This window comes from Trachymyrmex cornetzi, unplaced genomic scaffold, assembly GCF_001594075.2.
Source record: "Trachymyrmex cornetzi isolate Tcor2-1 unplaced genomic scaffold, Tcor1.1 scaffold16, whole genome shotgun sequence".
NCBI classification, from domain to species: Eukaryota; Metazoa; Arthropoda; class Insecta; order Hymenoptera; family Formicidae; genus Trachymyrmex; species Trachymyrmex cornetzi.
Window position 1 is genome coordinate 5,610,572 of NW_017296201.1, and position 16,930 is coordinate 5,627,501.

Genomic DNA, 16,930 nt, shown 5'->3' on the forward strand with positions numbered 1-16,930 from the left:
GTAATCTGTTAAAATGGGTATATTAAAATGGGGTAATGTACTGCAGTTTAATTTTCTTCCTTCATTTTTACGTTACGCGTTTACCATTTTCATGTCTTTGTTCCACGCTGTCAGTTCTCTTTCTATGAATACGCGCAGGAAACTCCGTTGAATGTATATACTCGATGTACACGCTATCTACATATGCATCTCTATAGATATATGTCCTTTGAGAGCGAAGCTGAACTTTCACAAGTGTTCTGCAAACAAGATCATAGGAATCTACACACACGAGCGTTTTCTGGTGTATACCTTTTAAGCAATTTTTTTTTAACGTAAATGTTTTAATTTGTCACGATATATATTTCATGTCTATCTTATTACATATTGAGAGCTGATTAAAATTTACTTATGAAAGAATAATAAAAAATTATTGCTTAAAAAAAATTATTTTCTATTGTAAATCAAGTTACCATATAAATGTCTAATTTTTTTATGTAATGGAATTGAAGTACCGAAATTGACGTGTACAAAATTCTACGATAGGTTAACGATGAAATAAGAGAAAAAAAATGTTGGAGATATAACATATAACTTAGTGACAGATAAGGCTCGCAGACACTTCTTTAACTAACTGCACACGAATTTTACCATAGATTTTTTTAAAAAACGAGATTACAATAGTTTAAAAAATTACGATTTTAATGGTCACAAAAAATAATAAGTCAACGGCCATTCTGAAAAGATATTTACATGCATAATAAACTTGCATATATAAATTTAATTTCGAAAAGTAAGCAATCTTATCTTGTTTTCGTTCGATGAAAATGCAGCTCTTGATTTATTATCGTATGTTCCATACTATCTCATTAAAATATACATGTAATTTTAATATTTTATTCAAATTATGCAGATATTTGTAATTTTGGGTGAGTCCTGGTGAGGCAACCTAAATTTTCGGCACTTTACTAAGAAATTACCTTAATCGCGGCGATATATTTGCGACATACGTATATACGTTATGAATACGTCATAGATATAATGCAGATATGCAAACTGTCATTTTCTCTGAATAGAACCATAAAACAAGGCAAACGTGTTCCTTATTTGGCTTTAGAGCGTGGATGGAGACACGTGCGGCCAATTGAAGTTCCATTCCACAAAAGTTGTTCTGGTAACTTCCTAGCGACCTCCGCTCCCGGACTCAACTCAAGGAGAACCACAGGCTGACGGTAATTGAGGACAAATAGAGAAAATACTTTTGATAGTGGCCGCAACGACGATCATCCCAGTGTTCCGTACGAGCGGTTAGACGTTTCATTAAAGGATATTGCCGTTGCTCAGAAGGAAAGGGGGTGGGGGAGAACTTCTTAAGGGTGAACTGGTTGCAGCTTGCTGTTTGACGATGGTGGGTTAGTAAACGAGCAAGAAAATAACCCTCCGCCGACAGTCGTTGCTCGAGAAATTGTCAGCGCGACATCAACGATTATTAGATCCTTGATGCGGAAGGATGGAACTCCGGAAATGTCAAATCAGGTCAAAGATTAATTGAAATCGACGATTTCGTAATATGATTGCATCAAGTGTAGATATCAATCTTAACATAAAATACGTATTTCATTTTCCTTTTATGATAATATGGACATTTAAACTATTGTTTGATATTGTAAAATAATTATACGATCATTCGCGTTTATGATAAAAATTAATTTGTGAATTATATTTATATATTTGTTTTATTAAATTTCGGGTGAAAAGATTATAATTAGGTATGTCACTGGTTCGAAAAGAACCATATTCAATCATAAATAAAAAAGAGAAAGAAGTCGAATGCTTGCCTCTTTTCTTTCGCCAGTTCCACTCCGTTACCCGTTCGTGCTACCAACAGCTGACATGGAATACAGGTGAAGTTAACAAGGTTGTCAGAATATCGGAGCGTTCCTGAAAGTAAAAATGGAAATAAAAACGCAGAGCATCGCCGTATTTCAAATCGCAATGTAATAAACGAATTGATACGTTAATATTATAAGTCGTTTATAATATTATGAATTATTAGAGCGATATTACTTGGATCTCTCATTACTATTTCGGCATTCGTTTACTTCATTAGTCCTTTGTAGGGCAAATTCGGAGGGGTTTTAACGATGTCGTCGTGACAGAGGAGAGAATGGGGCTAGTAATCTGTAAGAAGCTGAGGCTTTATTAAAGCCTCCTATAATATTAAAGAGGCCAAGAGACCGTCGGTGTCTCGTACGTGCTTATACTGCACGAATATAATCGCGGTCTCCAGAACGCATCTGGGATATACCGAAACTGTACTTTCTTGTTACATTATGAGATTATATAAAAATATGACGACATTATAATACAGGCGTATATATTACTGTTACACAGACATATAAATTCATAAAGAAATATTATTCTCTCTTAGAATACAAAAAATGTATTCGTTATAAGCGCAACGTGGATAAAATATCAAAGTGTAACATGATGTATGACGTATCTTGATTATACCCGTATTTCGCAAGAAATAATAATTCAATGTGAAACTCGACGATTCAATTTTTTCTCTCTACGTGTAATATCTCACGGTTTCCTGTATTTCAGTTTTAGGATTCAGGATTATCAACGTCGATCTGTCCGCAGACGATTGACCGTAAACAAAATTATTTTTATTCAGTCCCGCTGTTATCTACGCAATCTATTTTGCAAGGATGTTTACTGCAGTTGACTCGTTGTTATGGCGTAAGGTAATCACGCTACCGTATACGTTTTAAACAGGATGTTCTCTCTTGGACGTCGTTATACTTCACGGCAATGTTTCCCTGCGCGAGAAACGCTTCAGTTACAGCACGAGAGCCGAGTGACCGAGCTGTCGTTTCGTGGTTACGACGTCGTTGCCGTATCGGCGTATATTGCCAGCGAAAGAGACCCGACCCCCCGGTTTGCGTCAGTTCCGCAGAAGGGATGAATTTTGCGAGTGCGGAAAGGGGTGGCGGTGTATGGGTAGATGAGGACATTCGGTAGGATGGGTTTACCCGCAGAGCTCGGTTTCAGGTCAAATTAAACATGAAGTTACGCGATCGTTCCGGCTTGCGTAGAACGTTTCCTTCACAGGAGATCCACAGCGAATCATGGATTGAACCGCGCATGCGTTCCGCTTTGGGATGCTGTATGGTATCTGAACGTTTAATTTTATATCACGATCAGAATGAATATATGCTGCAAGGTCAGAAATATTAATAGAAAGGAGACAGCTGCATCTTCATCGCCACGTTCACCAAATGCAGATGTGAGCAATTTAACGAGTGTTATGTAGGATGTTATACGGACACCAGTTAATTGAATCGTACGGAACAATGGGACGTGATATTAAAATAATGGTTTGATTTGCTTGCTTGTTCCACTAGTTCGCGGTACATTCACGAATTCAGCTAATTAAAACAGTCATACTCATTACATGCTCTATCACAGAATAATCTTTCGTTAATGCACAATTGATTGTGACGTTAACCCACATGGGGAATTCGTGCATTGCTGGAAATTTAATACGTGTTGCACGGCGTTACACGTCATCGTTGATACACATCACTACTTTTCTCTCCCCTTGCTACGTTGCCTGCGGTTTACCGCATTGAATAATGATATTAATTAATTGTAGGAATATTAGTATTACCCAAGCGTAGACGTGCTCAATTTGTTAAACAAAAGTGGAATCGAGTGCAAATGCAACAATAATACTTGTCAGAATATTGTATTACTCGTACAAAACATATATATTAAACTACATATGAAATTTAATAACTAATAGATTTTACGTTTCGTGTATTTTCGGGAAACGACATTGAAATGAGTTAAGAGTTAAGTAACAAGTTAAATTTGATAACATTATATCAAAGTTTTATAACTTCCTGTGTAAACAATAAGTTAATCTAGACAGCTATATGAATAAATCAAATAAATAAAGAAAGGTCAAGACATTCAGTCTTAATCTAAAGATTTAAAGATTTAAAGATCTTGATGTTTAATAATATTTTTTATATGTAAATTCTAAATGCATTTTTTGTTACATAAACTGTGCTCACTTGAAACACAATTATAAACTACAATTATAAAGTTGAAATAATATCACAATTAAATCGATATTTATTTGATTTTTTTATATACTGATCTAAATTAGTAACGTTCCTTTTCATTACTCACTCGTTCTGTATAAAACTTGTATAGATATTTCAATGCTAGTAATTATCAATACTGAATAATAGTCTACCGAAAAAATGTTATCCTAGATTTTGGTATATCCGACTAAACAGAATGTTTTCTACTAAAATAAGCATCAAGTATACATTGTAAAAATTGAAGGATTTCCCTCTAATATAATAAGATATTTTAATTACATAGGCCCACAAAAAAAGTACCTAGGGTGGAGACTCAGCTATTCTTATGTATTTTGAGTCGCTGAATACGAATCTGACATCAAAATAGGACCATCCAGAGTAAATTTTCAATCTAGAGCGAAAAAATGACCTTATTTATTTCTATTTTTGACCCATTTTTTTCTCTAGATTGAAAATTTGCCCTGGATGGTCCTATTTTGATGTCAGATTCGTATTCAGTGACAATATATAAGAATAGCTGGATCTCCACCCCAGCTCAGGGTACTTTTTTTGTGAGCTTGTGTTATTTAGAATATTCCTCTATTGTGGAGTAGAATATATTTTAATCTTTACACACGCGCCACACACACACATACGTACGCACGCATGTATGCACGCATGTAATATGTACATGATACGTACACTCGCAAAAATTCCAATTTGTACTTGCTTTCAAAACAGCTGATCAGTTTCGGTAAATTGTGTTGAAGCAGCTACTTTTTCACTTCTTCCATATTTCATAATGAACAACACTATACAGTGATCGAAAACGTTAGAGTTATCCTGTTTTCTCCTTTTAACGGAGAAAGAAATATAAATAACTCTAAACTAGTGCAGTCACTTCAGGAATAAAAAACAAATTTTTATTCAAAAAGCTTTATCTCGAAGTCTTTAATCTTGAAGTGCGGACTTGTATGCGTAAACACGAAGGCTTCTTTTTCTTCTTCTTCTTTGTTAATGGCTCCCGCCTCCCGAAATTATAATATAAACAGAGGTCGATGCGGCCAGAAAACATAAAAACACAAGGGTGATGTACGGACTCGCGTCAGGACAAACGGATGGGTCGTCCAAAATCGCGAGACAGCTATATGTTTCTCAAGGCACAGTCTAAGTCAGCAACACTTTCAAAAATATAAAAGCACTCGAGCCGAGACGCGTCCGTCGTGGACGAGTGATTCTTCAGAATTGGTAAACACGAAGACGAGTATCATTTGTTAACTAAGCACCGACATATTTTAGAATATTTTCTTTATTTCAGATATTATTCTTAACAAGATATGTTTATAGAGGAATATTCTAAATTTTTTAGAATAGTCGATTAGAGGATAGCTTTAAACGAAATTATTCTCAAATACAGAATACGATTTTTTCGGTAATTCGTATCTTAAGGAATGGAAAAGATAACATAACAATATAAGAAAAAGAATTTGAAGAAGACTAAGACTCCGAGCTGGAAATAACGAGCAAACTTTCAAGGAAGTGTAGTACTTCATATAATCAATTAGAACTCGAGAATGAGTGAGATGCTAATGGAGTTCAGCTAAGTATAAACTAGAGCAAACTAGTATCGAGTCGAACAAATGCATCAACACTCACCATCTCATATCTATTTGTGTCGTAAATCCCTCGATTCCCTAACTGTGTAACTGTGGGACACGTTCCCGTAATAGATCATCATTTCTACGTTAAATATACTCGTACACGTATATTTTAGTTATGTGTGTTTGTACCTTCGTCTAAGAATGAAAAATGGCGTATGTCTGTTGAGCTTTCGGAAAATTGATGGAATGTGAAAAGAATTGATGTAAAGTGGATTGAAACAAACGGGCTTCTACAACCATAGACGCATAATAAACGATTTTATCATTCATTTACACTTCGCACACGTTTGCTTCTTTATCTTTCAATGGTCCATCATTCGTAGTTAAGACAAATGCCCCATCAGTCATTTTCCTTTTTTTCACAATTGACCATTATTCCCCGCCATAAATCTGACAGATGCCGAAGAGGCACATGAAGGAATCTATCGCAAAGTGGTCATCGTAACTTCTGTTGTCTTAAGCAGACCCTTCAGTTGTGGTCCCTCGTTTCTAGCCGCTTCGGAGACTCGGCTTTCATTCTCCTTGACGTTGACGGAGTATTGTTTCCCCGAGCAAGATTTCCTCCGGGTCCACTTGCTGTAGAAACATGTACAGCGATATGACAAAAAAAAATGAGATTGTAATGAAATGTCAACTCAATGTTTATATTCCGCTAGCTTTGTTTAAATGTTTGATGTTTGTTTAAGTATTCGATTAACCATACTATATAAAACAATATGATGCCATTTTTTAAAAGACATTTTAAATATTGCACCGTTAATATTTCAGTACTGCCATTTTTATGCAAAGCATCGGGAGTACATTTCGTATATTTGCTCGTATTTCATATATTTCGTATTTGCATACAATTCACGCCAAATTTGGAAGATAAATGTTAGTTGTTATTCCTCGCTGGTACTGTTTTGTTATAATTGAATGATTAATTGCATCCCCGTTCTCTCTCTCTCCCTCTCTCGCTTCGCTGAAAGCGTATATTCATCAATGTCTCTCATATCTATAATTACAGTTCTCAATTCAATGATAATGTTAATGTCGGTAATGGTTTTTGTTTCATCTTTGAATGATTTGTCAAGCACATCGGAGAACAATATATTGCTGGATAAGATATGAACAATTTGCTTGACAGTTAATACAAGCCATTCACCTTTACGCTACATTATCATATATAAGTTATTTCAAATATGTATTTATATCGAATAACTCAAATAAAATTAATGATATTTTAATCTATAATGGATGATAAATTTAAGACAATCAGCTTATGTATCAAATCGGAATGTCTAGATATATTAGTTAGCTTAATAACGTATAATACGTTAGACGGTGTATATAATCGGCTTAACGAACGGATTTTAATATATTCCTTTAGAACAAACTTTATTCCTTTAGAGAACGAACCAGAAATTCACTGATATCTCGCTATTCTTGCTCTGCAGTTTCTGTTCCCCTTGCAGATCGTATCCCCGCGATTCCGTGGAATTAATTCGTTAAGAGGTGGGAGGTCGGTCGTCCCACCGTGATAGACGGGGGTTCGTAAATTTTAAAGGTACACCTGGTACACTCTAGCCCAGCAGAGCGGAAGGAAGGAAGAAAGAGAGATGAGTACGACGGGTAAATCCAGCTTCCGGTAGCAGGTCGGCTTCCTTGGCTGAAGTTGATCCTTGAGAATCTCGGTTATTCACTCGTGCTGGGCTGTCGATAACTTGGACAATCTTAACCCCGCCCACTTTCTTTTCTCTTTTACACTTTCACGGACTCGCTCGTCTTGTCCATCATCTCGTTTGTCATGAAGAAGATCTTTGGTTTGGCTTCTTCACACATCTTTCGGATCAGCCTTCTCGTGTTACACCGCTAAATCCAATATCAAGCTGTCGCTTCCTATTTTCTGAGAGGATCTACACGTAGCCCTTGCCACTATTGCACTTCTACTACTCTCTTTTCGCTCCTAAGACAAAAGCGATTCAGACGAAGAATTGCTTCGTATAACCACAACTTGTTGAGTGAAGAGAATTTTTAAAACCAGACTGAAGTGAGCACTTCAGTTTTTAGCAAGTACAATATATAAATATGAGCTAAACGTATTCGTATCTTCCGCTTGTGTGCGGCAACGTTTACTTCTTTTTTATATTATAATGTTATTTTATATCGTTTTATGTTGCAGGTGACTGGCATCGTAGGCAGAGCGGATGTTCTAGCGTGTATCTTCTTTTTGCTGTCCTTTCTTGCCTATCATGGGTGAGTACTTTAATAACTTAAACTTTTTTGTCTTACTGAAGTTCCAGGCATTTAATTTTCTTTAAGATTAACGAATATGGACATACAAATGGTTTATACTAAATTTTTTCTATCTAAATATGTCTTTACCTGAGAGAGAGGGAGAGAGAGAGAGAGAGAGAGAGAGAGAGAGAGAGAGAGAGATTATATATACAACAAATATAAATTTCAAAGTTATGCAGAAAGTAATTTAGCTAACCTAAGTAGAAAAAATTTCGCACTCGCCCTACATTATGCTTTTATATATAAATATAATATATATTGAAATATAAAAGTTAGAATACAGTTGATATACCCTTCTGTAAATTGGAGGAACTTAGAGGCTGCACATACGTCAAGAATGTCGGGCGACACTTAACGTCGCGACGACGCCAGCCTGACGCCAAAACAGCGACCCATTCGTTCTCATGTACATGGAGCCCGAAAATTATAAACTAAACTAATTTACTCTACAAACTACTATTACAGTTACGTGGGATCGTAAATGTGCCCTGGGTTATTCACGATCGATCTTCAGCACAAAAGCTAAGAAGAATGACTCAACGCACAAAACAATTTCAATTATGTTTCTAAAGAGACATTATTCTCGTAATATTCATTTTACGACTTTACGGCAGATATACGTCGCTATTTCTCAACGTAAGTTTAATTAATCATAAAGAAGCTAAATTGTAAACTTTAAGTAAATTTCATTAATAAACTGCGCAGAAAAGCCTGAATATAACGAAAAATCTGTAAAGACGGACTTGATTGTAAGAGCGTAAAAAGCTTTTGTAGAGGTCGTACTCCAACATAAAAAAGCGTTTGCAGAAGACAAGAAGGTAAAACTCCGTCTGTAGGGCTAGCGTCGGGCAGCCAATGGCTGGCGGAAGGGTAAGATGCTTGTCTTCGAACCTAGGAAATTGATTACTCTTGGCTGCCTTTGAGTACTCTTTCTTCTTCGTTTCCTTCCACCTTTGCTTCATCGCCTCACTTTATGCTTATCTATCTTCTTTCTTTTTACCTGACTGGTGTCTCTTAGTTCTTACGTCTTCAATTCAATTTCCCAACCATTTACGCATCGCATTTAAATCTCTCGACGATTAAGCCCACCGATGATTAATTCCAATTATACGTTTGGCTTATCATCAAGACTTTTGTCGTTCTCTTAAATCTTGATCGCTTTACTTCTCTACAAAGTGGGTGTATTCTTATTCGCACTTTGCCATTACTTCGTGGCGAGTTACTATTAATCTTACTTAGAAGGCTTGATGTAAATTATAAGAAACACTTCCATTTTACCACAGCCGTTTTACCTCGTTTTTATGAACGAGGAAGGTCTTGTCTCGGCGGACAGGTGTTACATTGGTTTCGTTGTTCCTAAAATTTCGAATGACATCTTGGAACGAATCTGTCATTCAACGTAGATTGATGTAGATGCCGACCGACGTAAACGAATAAATCCTACATGTCTTTGGATCAATGTTCTGGTGAGAATTGTTTCCCGATACCGACGTTTCTATTCGCGACTTGAGAAGAGAAAAATATATTGGAAATATCATGAAATACATCTGTACAAGCAAAAATATGGTTGTATTATTAAAGTATTATTTCTCTCATATACGGACGTTTTGGTTATTCTATATTTATAACAATTTTTTTATCTATTTTTAAAAATAATATTTTATATAAAAAAAGATTTTAAATTCTAAATGTATTATTTCTTATAATATAAACTGCGTTTACAATATCTTTTAATAATTAATAAAAAAATTGCAAGACGTTATAGTCATAATTATAAGACGCCTTGTGTACTTAAATTACATTCATTTTTAACTATAATCACCGATTGAAATTGTTCTCAAGTCTACAATTGTTGTATAATATATGAATGAAGATAGTAATACTGAAGTCCGTGATATTTGAAGATTTAAATCGATTTATGTCTTCTAAGTATGTAAAAGACAAAATCCAATTTAAAAAAGATTGTATATTTTTTTATGTAATTTCCAAATATTTACTTTTTTTACAGCCAGCAGACGGCTTATGTATGGTCCAGCGTTTGCTTGGGTGCTCTATCGATGTTGGCGAAGGAAACTGGTGTTACTGTTCTGGCACTAAACCTTCTTTACGATCTCTGTCGTTCCTGGCATTCAATCAAGAGGTAAGTGTTTAAGTGCTATTGGAGCGTGGTGTACGTTCTGGCGAAATGTAAGGTTTAATGTCTTTGAGGTAAACTTTAAACTGACATAGTTATCTTGATTTCAATTATTTATAATACTTCATAGTCAATAGGATCAATCTAAGATACTTGTATGCCGTGTTTGAAAAATTAGATGTTAAACGAAAAAGATACGAAATTTATTCGTTCTCCACCGGAAATCACGTGCAACGACAATAAAATCACCACGAATTCTATGTCGCATGTCCCAAAGCGGTAAATGTGCTTCTCGTGACGGTAGAAAATGCGGTCAAAATATTTCGGCGCGTTAAAGTTTCGTGTTGGAGAGAAAGAGAGAGAATGCAAACTCTTTTCAAAAATTGACTAGGTGCACTATTAATCATGGTGATAGTGTACTGGCGCAGTGTTCGTACTTTTTTTATATTCACAACGGTAGACGTATAATATAATCTGCAATACGAAAAAAGCCATCACGTTATTCGGTACATGTATTTTACAGGTCTATTTTCGAAGCCAAGTGGAACGACGATTCTAGATATTTTTCCAAACGTGCTGCAGCGTTACTCGTTTCGGTAAGTTATGAGATAATATTAGTATAGTAACAAATAAAATCGCGTCTACATTTATAATGTAAATATACGATAATTGGTATACTACGATTATATCACTCTGATTTATAATGAAAGTGTGAATGTAATCGTGACAAAATCTTATGTTTCAAAACGGGCGATGTATTCGATGGATCAATGTCATCCTAATATTGGGTGTTAAATGCAATCAATCATATTAAATCCTAAAAGATCGAGAAGAAAGAATGACTCTGTAATGATGTGAAATATAGATGAGTTAGTAATGGTCAAAGAGGATTGGAATCCCCTTAACGCGCCATGCACATTCGGTCGTGCATGGAAGTCCCACAGGATTTTCAAACGAGTGGCAAGAGCGACTAGCTTTGCTATTATTGTATTAACGACAATGTCTGCACTTCTGGTATCCGGGGAATTGCAGGGATGTCCATGACTATATTTATTCATTTAGGTTTGTACACTCTCAACTTATCACGTAACTGCATTAACAGAAAAATCAAGCAGCTTCACATTAAGCCTTCACAGCAATTGGGAGAGAATCATATTGTATAATATTGATTTGTCTTTGATTATTTTATTCAGAAAATTTATTAAAAATATCAAGAAGAAAATAAGATAAAAATCTTGATGAAGTGATCGCGAATCGTTTGCAATTGTGTATTCACACACTGTTTTAACGTAGCTGCTAGTATAGTATAACTCGGCGTTATTCCTGAAAGGGATTTTTCTACGTGTTAAGAAAACACGATCGTCGCTCTTCTATAATCCACGGAATTAGCGTGGATCCTTTCTCTCTTTCGCTCTCTCTGTTCCGTGCTGGCATTAATTCTTAACGACCGATATCTTTCGTTTTTATCGCCTGGCTATAGTCAGACACCGATGTTTACAGCAACTCGTGCTTTAAGCAAATTTAACGATCGTTACCATAGATACACTCGACGTGGAGAATTTCCCTTTACGGTCGCCGAAAATAAATAACATTCCCCGAACTGCTATGCAACACAAGACAAACTGTGCGGCAAACGAAGCGAGGGATGAAATAGCGGCAGTTTCAAAAGATCAACAGAATGATGTACGATTCGCATAAATGGGTATTGTATAATGCTCGGCAATCGAAAATACGGCACGGGCTTACCATCGGCATCCATGATAATAATCAGCTTTCTCGCAATTAATTTTGTTAAGTGACGGCAATAATTAAATGATCAATTTATCTTCCTTTAGGATTCATTAAAGTTAAACATCACATTTTAACTTGAATACACTTCAAAGAAGCGGAAAACTTGCACAGTTTAATTTCGATCGAACGTTTTATGCGTTTAATTTGGAATCCTCTTTGAAACTTAATTTTCAAACAGGATTTAAAGTTTTTGCGAATAGTAAAGCTTTTAAGAAGGCTCTCTCTTTCTAGTAAAATCCACGCGGGCGTGAAGTACCTCGAATCTTCAAAGGAGTCTCAAGTTGAGTGGTAAATTTCTTCGATAAAGGATGTGAATTTCTCGTATTTTCGGTTCAAATCCATTGAGGTCATGTTGGCCGATCACGACACCGTAAGGTGTAACCCCTAAACGGAGTTTATGAGATGCTATTAAATTCTCGGCGCTTTACTGTCGTTGATGTTCATACCCAAGAAACGCTGCCTCTTACGGCGCCGGCGCTCATCGTCTTTATTGTCGCGAATTAATTTAGACGGCGTCATATTAAGCACCTTTACCAACACGCAGAAGCGTTCGATAAAGATCCAAGGATAGCATATCTCTCATAATCAATAATGGTTGTATTACGCCCATTATCAAGCAAACATTGTATATTAAATACTAAGTATTTAACAATTATGAAATGATGTACAGGATGTTCCAAAGCCGATAATGAATACATTAAAGAGAGATTTTTTTTGTAAAATTTTAAGAAAAGTTTAATACGAAATGTAATAAAAAAATTTTTAATATCAAGATTAGATGCTATCTCGAACTGTATGTAATAACTAAATAATGCTTTGATATTGATTATCCCCGAACGCGCGAAATCCCTCACATTCGTAATTTTTAAACTCTTTCCATTTGAAAAGTATCATAATCTCGACATTAGATTTGTTGTCTTAAAACGTTACAAAGAATCTGTCTTTAAAATATTTATCGTTAGTTTTGGGATATCCTGTATAAACGGACAATAATTCTACGATCGTAATTTTTTTATAGCTGCATTAATCTTTCTGTAAGTTAAGTTTCTATAAAAAGATAGTTCCTGAAGGAACAGAGTTTCAAGTTTCACATTAAAATTCTGTAGTGTATAATTAGACGGTAAACTCAATTGTATAATTTCCCTCAGTATTGGAATTGCTAAATAACGTATTTCACCCTTAAGATGTATTGTGGTAAGTCAAGGCGGGAGCACGATCTATCACGTGGGCCAATGCAGGAATAAAGGTTGCGCATGGAAAGTACTTTAACCGAACACGATTCTGAGTTATGCTAATTTATGCCACCGAACGAGGGAGGCGTGCTTGCACACGACCTACTCTCACACAGTTATCTACATATCCCGGATCTCTTTCCACCCCTGTAGTTTCCGCCATCCCGTAGCACTTATACTCCTCAAGTACGTCATTCTCAATGATGCTTCTCAGTCTTCATTGCCAGGAAAGCTCGCTAATATTTTAGAATACAATGCTATATTTTGGCTAACGCTGAATGTAGTTTGTCAGATTTATAATTTCTTTTGTTTGAACAAACTGAGATAAAGACATTATATTTTATTTGTAAAATAATACTTCTTATTATTGATTACATGGAAAAAACGATTTTAATGAAGTATTTAAAAATGTAACTATAGATACATATATTTGGAAATAATTTTGTTTGGACCAAAATACTTATTTAGGACGCTCAAATTAGCCGTTAAAATGTAAAAATGTTTTGCAATATTGTCATCAATGTTTAAGCATTCTAAATATTTCAATGGTTCAATCAAATATTTTCAAATCTAAGTTAAATTTTTAGATATTTCAGCAAAACCATCTATCTCAATTCTGCATAAGTGAGACAGCGTAATTACGTCTCTTTTATATTTCGGATAGTTACCTATTAATTAACAAATAATTTTCTGAAGAAATTAACATTAAAAAATTATTAAATTATTATTTAATACAATTAATCATACTAAAAATCATCGCTATTATATTAGAAGACACGAGCACTAAAGACGTATTATATAACTAACATCTAATGTGACAAACCTAATCAATAGGCCAATCCATTAAAGAGAAAGAGAGAGAGAGAGGGGTAGATACACTGTTTACCAATTGTACATTGCTATGCTCACTGTCATCTGATTGGCTTAACGTTTAACTCTCGCTTGTCTTACACTCCCTTAAGATACTGCAATTAAAGAGAAATTACGATCGAAGCTACTATACCAGCAAAAAATGCATTATCGCGATTGCTTTCTGCATCCACTTTATCATTACCTAATTATTAATCGATATCTAATCGAATATATTAAGTAAATAAATGCATTTTCCAGAAAAATCTTAATCTTAAAAGAATAAGATATGTATTAGTCTGCAGAATGTATTATAATCTCTAATTTATTAGCTTTCCATTACTGTATCTAAGCATTACATTGTAAGGCATTACTTACAATTGTGTATTCATCCACGGTTAAAAGTTCGCTCGGTTAAATGTCGAAAAAAAGCTGCATCAATATGCGATACGACATTTCGTGTAGATCGGATATTTATCGGAATTGAATTTCCGTTCCGCTCGCCGTATTCCGCAGGTCAGCCGAGATCCTCGTGGTGGCGTAATACAATATTCCAAGAGCTTCCCATCGAAGAACAAGGCCGGCATTGGTGTCGAACGTCTCTACAGAATGCGGCGTTTCGATGACAGCGTTACGTACATACGACGTGTTCGTGTGACTGCTTAGGATGGACGCTACCCTCGTCTGTCGACTTCGATCCTAGAGGATATGAATACCTCGAATTGGCAGATATTGTCCGACTCTCCAACCCTTCCAGAACCACTCACCACCGTGTCTGTCCGTCGACAAGAATGCGAGTGAGAGCGACCCCGACGTAGGTACAAAGGCGGAGAGACAGTGAGAGGGCCAACAACGTCCCTGGATAACTCCGGAATAAGGGATAGAGAGCGGTCTATCGGAGGATGGTACGGACGTCTATTGGGTTAGCGAGCTCTGTGGAGGACGTGACGGAAATGTGACGACGGTCTCGTGTCATCCTCTGCGTGAACGTGACGACGTCTTGGCGCGCGCGCGCGCGCGCGAGAGAGAGAGAGAGAGAGAGAGAGAGAGAGAGAGAGACTGCAAAGCAACTACCTTTCGTTCTTTGCTATTCAGACACGCGAATCGTGTTACTTAATTAAACCATTTAGTAGAACGTGACTGGGTGCGTTGCGTCGACTGGTAACATTATTGCGAGATGTATTACTAGCTTTCTCGCCACGTATCTTACAGATGATGAATAATTAACGTGAAGAGAAAATTGTATCACATGACGCGGCATACGAATGCACAATTTTGCCTTTGCTTCACTTTTGGAACATTAACTCTACTTTGATTCACTTCACTGCATTGTAATGGTTTATATCTTTCTATATTTACGTTTCTACCGTTGTGCAGTGAATCAATAAACTGAAGAAATAATTTGAGAGACTGTTTGAAAGTATAGTTCAATTACTTTGTTTTATTTCACATTTTTGTTATATAAGCATAAATATAAAATAACAATTTATGATTCAACAATTATGATAAAATATAAATGTAAAGAAGTTGCGGGTTTTAATTTAATAAATTTGCACGAAATACAAGCGTATTTTCTTAAGTAAGAGAGAAATTTAATTTAGGTATTTATAGTCTTATATTTAAGACCGCTTTAAAATGTCACGAATCAATCACAGAACCGTATTATCTTTCTTAAAATATAAACAGAATACCAGTCTCTCACGTCACATTTGATGTTCACGTTATGAATGCACTGTTGAGATTATATATATTATACATGTAAGACATGCTATATTTAAGATTTTTAATTCTTCCTATTATTAAAAATATCAAGAAATCAAGTTTATTGAATTTAAATTTAAACATTAATTTGAATATTAATATGAGCATTAATTCAAACAATCAGCTTTTAAATCCACGTTTGTTTTAATGTGCGTAGATGTTTCCATAAGTATCATATTTGAAAGAAAAATGTGTCTCTGGAACAATATGAAAATTTATCGACCATTTAATGTTTGCAGTTTAGCATACTTCTTGTGGTACGGCTCGCTCTACTTCATGGTACTTTGCCGAACTTCTCCGCGCAGGATAATCCAGCTGCTTTTCATCCCTGTTTCCACGTCAGGTGAGTATCTGTATAAATCCTTTATGTTACGCGAGTCGCAACGAGGAATCCTATTACAACGTTTCAAAACTCGCAGCGATTGAGAACGACTGGAAACTTTATACCATTGTCCCTCGTTGAGGAGTAACGTATCGCGTATACGTGAGATCAAAGTGTTGGATGACAATGGAAACAAGACGACTTTATCCTTTGATCTGATTCAGCCCGTATTCACCTCTCGCCCGGTGCTTTCAGCAGTTGGAAACATTTAAGCTACCATACCATTTTGATTGTTTACTTTCGCACCTTGTGAAAGAATGTTTTCTTACAGCCAATCAAGCATCCATCCGATTATTTTCATGAAATTAATGTAAAAATGAAAGACAATGGGTATTTATATGGATATTCCGAAAGATATCCCGAAATTCGAGGATAATAAAATTGCAGTATGAATATTCGTGAAAAATTCAATAATAAAAATGCATGCTATTTTTTTCATAAAATAGGTTTTTGGTATAAAAATTCGCGGTATAACCAGTTCTAAATGTTGGTTAAAAATTTTTTATTTTACAATGTTTTATTGAGGGGCCGATTCTGTAATTCTTACGTCATTGCGCAGCTTTGTTAATCTACGTAACGACATCAATGACTATCGTTAAGAATCACAGAATCGACCCCTTAGTGTCGGTAGATCTCGAAGTGTTCAATATCTAATACCATTACAGAACATTCAGGTAGATGACTTTTTAACCAACGGATTTAGAATTAATTATATCTTGAATCTTCAAATTTAAAAACCACTTTGTTTCAAAAAATAGCAAGCACTT

The 16,930-nt window shown here is 35.5% G+C and overlaps 1 protein-coding gene across 1 annotated transcript in view; it reads left to right on the forward strand.

Annotated features, from left to right (window-relative positions):
• The window catches only part of LOC108758927 (transmembrane and TPR repeat-containing protein 1), a 140,849-nt gene that overhangs the window by 71,518 nt on the left and 52,401 nt on the right, over positions 1–16,930 (forward strand). Inside the window, exons 3-6 of the mRNA XM_018504170.1 lie at positions 7,899–7,972; positions 10,023–10,154; positions 10,672–10,744; positions 16,021–16,124. Coding sequence (XP_018359672.1) covers positions 7,899–7,972; positions 10,023–10,154; positions 10,672–10,744; positions 16,021–16,124 — 383 coding nt within the window. The remainder of the gene's footprint in view (positions 1–7,898; positions 7,973–10,022; positions 10,155–10,671; positions 10,745–16,020; positions 16,125–16,930) is intronic.